Source organism: Centroberyx gerrardi, chromosome 23 (assembly GCF_048128805.1).
Source record: "Centroberyx gerrardi isolate f3 chromosome 23, fCenGer3.hap1.cur.20231027, whole genome shotgun sequence".
In the NCBI taxonomy this organism is placed as follows: domain Eukaryota; kingdom Metazoa; phylum Chordata; class Actinopteri; order Beryciformes; family Berycidae; genus Centroberyx; species Centroberyx gerrardi.
In genome coordinates, this window is record NC_136019.1 from 1,598,739 (window position 1) to 1,605,367 (window position 6,629).

The window sequence follows — 6,629 nt, forward strand, 5'->3', positions numbered from 1 at the left end:
ATTAACATGTAAGAAAAGAAACTCAACAATGGTGTCGCAACTGCATAGTCAGCATATAGGGAAAGCTTATGGCTAAAATGTTGTCCACTTACATCACAAACCAAAATATCGATTATTGCAAAATATGACAAAGTGCTAAAATAAGAAAGGTAAATATATCAGATTTTCATCCAAAATCATGGTCTTTCTTTCATCTTTAACAGATTTCCCTGTGGATATGGAGGCAAAGAGGAGGAGCTTGTTCCTCTCTCTGAACACAGAGTCTCTCCTCAAACAAGCTGCAACAGTTTAGTTACTTGCAAGCTATAACAGCTTGCTTAGTTACTTACAGGTGATGACAATTTACAGTTTACAGTGTACTGACTATATAGATTAACATTAAATACATTTCCCATTCAGGAAATGGAGTGTCCTATGCATAAAGTGCAAGTCAAGCACAGAAAAATGCTGTGCAGAAGGAACACCATGACCTCAACACATGTAGGGACCAAAGGACTACAAGTCCCAGTAGTCACCTTACTCAAAATGGCGTCTCCGGACAGCCACCTGAAACATCTGAACTGCAGCAGGTTGGGAGCCGGTGAGTTCAAAGGCGTGACGTCATCTGCTCTACATAAACAGCTGTTTATAACTGGACAACAGACCACTGGTCCTGATCAAGGTCCAACTGTTCTCTAACCCAGTCTGTAACATCTGTCCAGTCTTCACCAACCTGAAGGAACAGAACATCAACACAGCTGCAACCTGCAGAACGTGAGGCGGCCGACTTCCCTCTTCCTTCACATGACTCCGCATGAAACGGACATCTGGCTCGGGCCCAAAAGCGACGCACTGCTGAGGAAACTTTGTGTTATTCCCCTTTACAGTCTCTGCCATTAATTAGACCAGACTCCAGAGTCTTTGTAGCACGAGCAGAACTCTTTCCCTCCTCACTTTCATTCAACTTATGACTTCAGTTTCAATTTCATCCAACTCACGGAGGCAGAGGCCTACGCTGCTGTCCGTCCATCTGAGCTCCTGGTTCATCACCCTCTGTTTCCCTCTCTCTCTTTCTCTCTCTCTCTCTCTCTCTCTCTGTCCATTCCCACATGGAGCAGCTTGGGCTGAGGAGACGAGCTCTTTCTTCTTTGTCTGGTCAGTCAGGAGCGACGTTTTCCTCTTGGCCTTGACCTGTACATCAGACAATAACAAGTGAGGACACACACATAAATTACATTTATAAAATGTTTCAAACTAGGAAAAGCAAATACCTTGTTGTTCGTTTGAGCAACAGCGTTGACGAGTGAATACTACTAGAGCTACAAGAACTACTAGAGCTGCTGCCACAACTCCGATGAGACCAAACCGTCCATGTTCTCTCTGCTCTGGATCCTCTGGTAGATCTGGGGCAGTTCCCATTTTCCCTGGAAAATAAAGCACAAGTATCCTGATCACACAGGATGTGTTTTAGCAGCAGAGGACAACCTTTTTCTTTTTCCAACGTGAGTGAAGCTTTTTGTGAGCTGCTTTTGTGTTGCTTGGAGTCTTGCAGTTTTCCACTTTTGGTGCCTTTTTTGGAAGAGTGAAGAGAGAAGTAGAAAAGTCGACTTCAACCAATGAGGCACCTACATCATCACTGAACTGTGAAAGGCCTTGTAGCAACAAAGAAAATGTCCAGTGAATGAGATCAACTTGTAAGAAAGGAAAACATGTCTGTCTGCTTTTGGGAATATTTTGGATTTAGCTAAAATGACAAAGGTGAGACAGCCAACTTGAAGCTGTGAAGCTGTGTGAACCGAATGCCAACAGGAAGTTTATTTGAGTTCTGAGATTAATCTCAGAATCTATTGATCTGTGAGAATAAAGTCAGAATTCTGCCACAGAAGGATCCGGCTCTCAGAAGTCAAATAAATTTGACTGAAGCTAAGTATTATGTTCAGACAATATTTAATTTGTTTTAGATCATTTGTTGTCTTTAGTTGTTCATTACAGGTTTGGCTCAACCGGCCACAATAGATAACGGTGTGTGTTTATTTCAATGTTAAATAATGTTTGTAAAAAATCTGTAATATAGTTATTTTAAAAATAGAAGTTCAAAGTGTCCTTCACTGATTGAAGAAAATAAAAAACAGGGAGGTCAGTTCAGGTATTCGGGTCACCAGCTATTGTTGGACAGTTGTTTATTTCCTGGTTTTGCAAATCCGACAGCATTGTAAATTCAAACCTTTACATGAATTCATATCAGTATACATTAAAATAAGGTATACCGCCCAGTGCTGCTGGTAACAGTCCCACCCTGCAGTAGTTTTTCTTTTAACTAAAGAAGCTGCGGGAATGAATCTAGTGAGGAAAGTTCTACTGAGTTCTACTGAGTTCTACTCACCAGTGACATTAAGCGAACATGCATGGAAGTTCCCTCCATAACCAGTGAACACTTCACACAGGTACGTTCCTGAGTCGTTAGTCCTGAGTCTGGACAGGTGAAACCTGATGGTTCCTTCTCTGAGTCTGTGTTCGTCACATCGCACTCGTCCTGCAAACTGCTCATGTTGAGATTCTGGTTCTTCAACACCGTTTTGTAGAAGATATACAGTCTTTTCTTCAGTTGGACACACCAGTGAACAACGGATGCCAAGTGAGGAGAGAGACATGTCGGGTTTGGGTGGGAAGATCCATTCCATCGTCACGTTACCGTTCTCCTCTGCCTGATAGGAGATCTGCTTCACATTCACAATGAATATTTCTGAGGGAGAGAGAGAGGAAAGTGAGGAACAGAGAGACTGAGAGTGTTTAAATGCTCACCAATAATCTGATATGAACCTGATTAAGGAAACACTCTGTCTATATAGGTTTAGTTAGAGAGTTTTAGTGTCCATGATGGTCTAAATGCTGTTTCAGAGGCTTTTCCACCTGACAAGAAGAAAACTCTGGAGGAAACATCACAATATCAGCTGATTTACTGACAGTAATTGGAGTATTGGTGTGCATGTAAACATACAGATGTAACAAATAAAAAAGACAAAGAGGCTGTGAGGGTATTGAAGTCAGAAATTCTGTTACTGAGGCTGAAAATATGTTTATATTTCTAGATAATGAATTGAAGGTGGAAGCTGACCGCAGACACAGGATGTGAGGAAGAGCAGCAGCAGGATCCAGATCATCTTCTCCCTGTGAGAGCAGAGGACAGAGGGGGAGGAGTCATGAACATGTGATGAAACCTAAGTCATCTCAGGCAGTAGAGCCTCTCAGATCCCTTCACACCTCCAGCCGTCCTGTGGACCGACAGCAGACACTGAGCCATGTGAGATATGAAGTCTGGGTCTGATTCACTTGCTGGAGCTGAGAGTGGAAGAATTACCGGCTCCCTGTACTTTATCCTGATGTAACGATGTTCCCTTTTGAAAGAAACAACATTAACAGCAACCGCTGCATGCAGCCCAATACTACTTTTTACCTTCTGCCACATTGTTGACACCATCTGCAAGTAACTCTGGGTATATGTAATAACACCTCCTCCTGCACCTGGGAGTACCTTTCGTCGTATGTGTACCTGTGCTCTTTACAATGATAATAAAGTTGAATTAAATTGAATATCAAAATGTTTGTTTACACGCACTTCCCAGGCAGGAACCCTTAAAATGGTATAAAGTGCCACTTATATAGTATATCACTACAATGCAGAGGGCAGTACAGAACACGTATTGTACTAGGGTGTGAAAGCCAAGAGGAGGCGAGACATCACTAGGTCAGCCTAGTCTAGTTTGACCAGCACTAATTGATGATTTTAATTGGTCGGTCCTACTCTAGGTCAGAGGAAGCAAGGTACAGCCGGGAAACACAATGTCAGGAAAAGACAAGACAGGTTATATGGATCTTCTTCACGTTTTCAAAAGAGGAAGAAAGGTAGGATATGTTATAGGTTATGTTAAACAAGTGATTGATTATCCATATATGGAGAGATAGCAAAGATCAGGCAGCTGTGTGTTGGCGAGCCGACGACAGCGGCCAGATGGACACTGGAGTGTTGCTGGACTGACACTTGACTGGCTGGTAGCTTCATGGTTAGATGCCTACAAGCTAAAAACCTCATGTGTCCAAATGTTGAGCTTTGCTACAGTCAACATAATATTGGATCACTGTAAACAAAATGTTGCCATTTCTCTCCAGTCTGGCAGCTGGTTAGTTAATCCTCCCATTCAGCTCTATTTATGTGGGCTGCTGAACATTAAATGCAAAAACGAATTCCCTTCACATGAAACGTCTTATTTTCTACTTAAGACATTGTTTCCCTTAAGCTTGAGAACATTTTTAAAATCACATTTTGAACTTGTGTCTGTATATTTTAGTAATGCTAGTAGACTCCTCGAGCCATTCAGAGAGGATGAGGCTTTTCATGATGATCTTTGATGTGGCATTGAAAATATCAGCTTCCTAACAGAAGGACATCACAGGTGAAATAATTTACTTCTTAAAATAAGTTATGCTTAAAGTTAAGTTTCCACACCTAACAACCAAACCAAAGTGTCTTACTATTAGGTTGGAGTATGAGGTAATGAAATATATACCTTTTGATTAAATGTAACTCATTGGATTACAACTGGATTTGATCTTTTTTTATTTTTATTTTTTTACAGTATAGAGACAGATGAGTGATGAGCACATACTGTATATCATATATATTTAAAGTTGTACATATTAATTGATAACTGTGTCTATTTATTTTTTGCACAACCTGAACATGAGAGAGGAGGAGGAGACTAGCTGGGGCAAGTCCCAGAACCAGGGAGGGAATGAATGGGATGGGCGGTGCAGACTCATGAAGTTTTGTATTGTTGGGCGGAGCTTCTCGGGCGGAGCGTGTGGTTTTTGCCGAGAGGAAAACCGACATGACGTCGACCGGCATTTAATGAGAGAAAATGAAGAAATGAAACAACTGTCAGTATGTAGTTTGGCCAAAAATAGTTTAGGGAGAAAGATAAACAGATTATTTTACTGTGCGGAGAGCAACGTTTCTTATCAGCTGACAGTTAGAATCTCTCTCTCTCTCTCTCTCTCTCTCTCTCGCATAAAGTTTTGTACAGGTCCACTTGTATAGCTATATATTGACTCTATAATATGCAGATAATAATATAATAATTCCATATGAATCGTTGACTTCTGCAGCCTTGAAATATACAGACGGCTCTTTCTCTAACGGATCAGACTGACAGATATTTGACCTGTTATCATCTGCATCTGCACTGTGTTACATCTTTTAAACGTTTGATCAGTGAAAGTTCAAGCTGCAACTCATCAGAAGACAACAGAGAAGTGACGCTGACAGATCCAGCACTCCGACAATAAAAACCTGATTCCTTCATTTTTTTCACCAAAACCCACAGTGAACTGGTAACGTAACCTAGTGGATCAGCTGTGAACTGAGACCAGGAAAGAGTCTCTTACCTTCAGGTGAACACTGTCTGTATTTCCAGTGACAAACATCCAGAGAGACAAGATTTCTCCTGCAGTCCGTACAGAAAGAGAAGGAGCAGAGATCATACAGACAGGCTGTGAGCGGAGCGGAAAACTGACTGAAAACTGACTGAAAACTGAATGAATGGACGGCGCAGACTCACTAACCGTCACTTAGATGATTGGCTCTTTGAAAAAGAGAGGGAAGTGACGGCTAACTCTGATTGGTTCTCTGGAAAAGAGAGAGAGTGTTCACCAACTCTGATTGGGTAAAGAGAAAGCATGCGTGAATGATAAGTAGTCTTCCTGATTGAAATGACGTAATACTTCACTTAATGAGAGAAAAGGAAGAAATTAAACAACTGTCAGTATGTTGTTCGGCCAAAAGGAGTTTAGGGAGAAAGGTAAACAGATTATTTTACTGTGCGGAGAGCAACGTTTCTTATCAGCTGACAGTTAGGATCTCTCTCTCTCTCTCTGTCTGTGTGTGTGTGTGTGTGTGTGTGTGTGTGTGTGTGTGTGTGTGTGTGTGTGTGTGGGCTTCGTTTGCTGCTTCGTTGGGAAACCTCTTAATTTCAACTTGCTTTATTGGCATGACATGTAAACACATTTGTGTTGCCAAAGCATAGAGGAGAAAATAATAGATATAGAAAGAGAATGATAATAACAATAATATCTGTTTATAACAATAAAGGAAAATTATTACAAGTGAAGAAAAAAACAGAAAAAGAAAAAAAATCTGATGAAATTATTAAATACATAAATGCATTATATACCCTATAGTGGGCTACTGTGTTTATATGATGTAGGCTATATGTAGTGTGGGTGTGTTGACTGTGAATGAGTGAGAAAGAGACTCCACACACACCGCATTATTCATGTGGTGATTTCCCAACGACTGTCAAGAATCAAGTTGACTGTTTCTTGTTTCATTTCATTTCATGTCAAAGCGTGTAAATGTAAATGTTCTTCAAATGAGTAAAAATAAAAACCTCTAAATAATTTGATATTAAATGTAATATTGTGTGCTGCATGTGGTCCAGTGAGCCTGAAAATCCATATTGTGTTTTCTCCAGCAGAGGGCGGTGTGACGTCAGCCTCCAGTTTGTGTCTGCATGTCAACTGTATGTCCGTTAACGATAGGTATCAGGGGGCGTCACTCTATCGTTCCCATAACTGAAAACGGGAAATGGGCTGAA

The 6,629-nt window shown here is 41.0% G+C and overlaps 1 protein-coding gene across 2 annotated transcripts; it reads right to left on the bottom strand.

Moving 5' to 3' along the window:
• Positions 1-783: 783 nt before the first annotated feature.
• On the bottom strand, positions 784-5,556 carry LOC139922782 (uncharacterized). 2 transcript variants are annotated; one of them, XR_013507971.1, is made up of 5 exons: positions 5,422-5,556; positions 3,095-3,147; positions 2,363-2,722; positions 1,251-1,426; positions 784-1,170 (listed from the first exon to the last, which is right to left on the bottom strand). XR_013507971.1 is itself a non-coding variant. In XM_078291688.1 (5 exons), exons 2-5 carry the CDS (start codon positions 3,138-3,140, stop codon positions 1,136-1,138), a joined length of 594 nt encoding a protein of 197 aa, XP_078147814.1. In that variant the 5' UTR covers positions 3,141-3,147; positions 5,422-5,556; the 3' UTR covers positions 784-1,135. The 2 variants fall into 2 exon arrangements, 1 of the variants encoding a protein (XP_078147814.1); XM_078291688.1 differs by having other exon boundaries at positions 1,251-1,403.
• Positions 5,557-6,629: the final 1,073 nt, after the last annotated feature.

Coding starts and splice junctions, on each gene's coding strand:
- LOC139922782 (XM_078291688.1), bottom strand. CDS start 3,140: ATGATCTGGATCCTGCTGCTGCTCTTCCTCACATCCTGTGTCTGCG. Junction 2,723..3,094: donor CCTCACATCCTGTGTCTGCG/GTCAGCTTCCAC, acceptor TCTCTCCCTCAG/AAATATTCATTGTGAATGTG. Junction 1,404..2,362: donor ATGTTCGCTTAATGTCACTG/GTGAGTAGAACT, acceptor TTTATTTTCCAG/GGAAAATGGGAACTGCCCCA.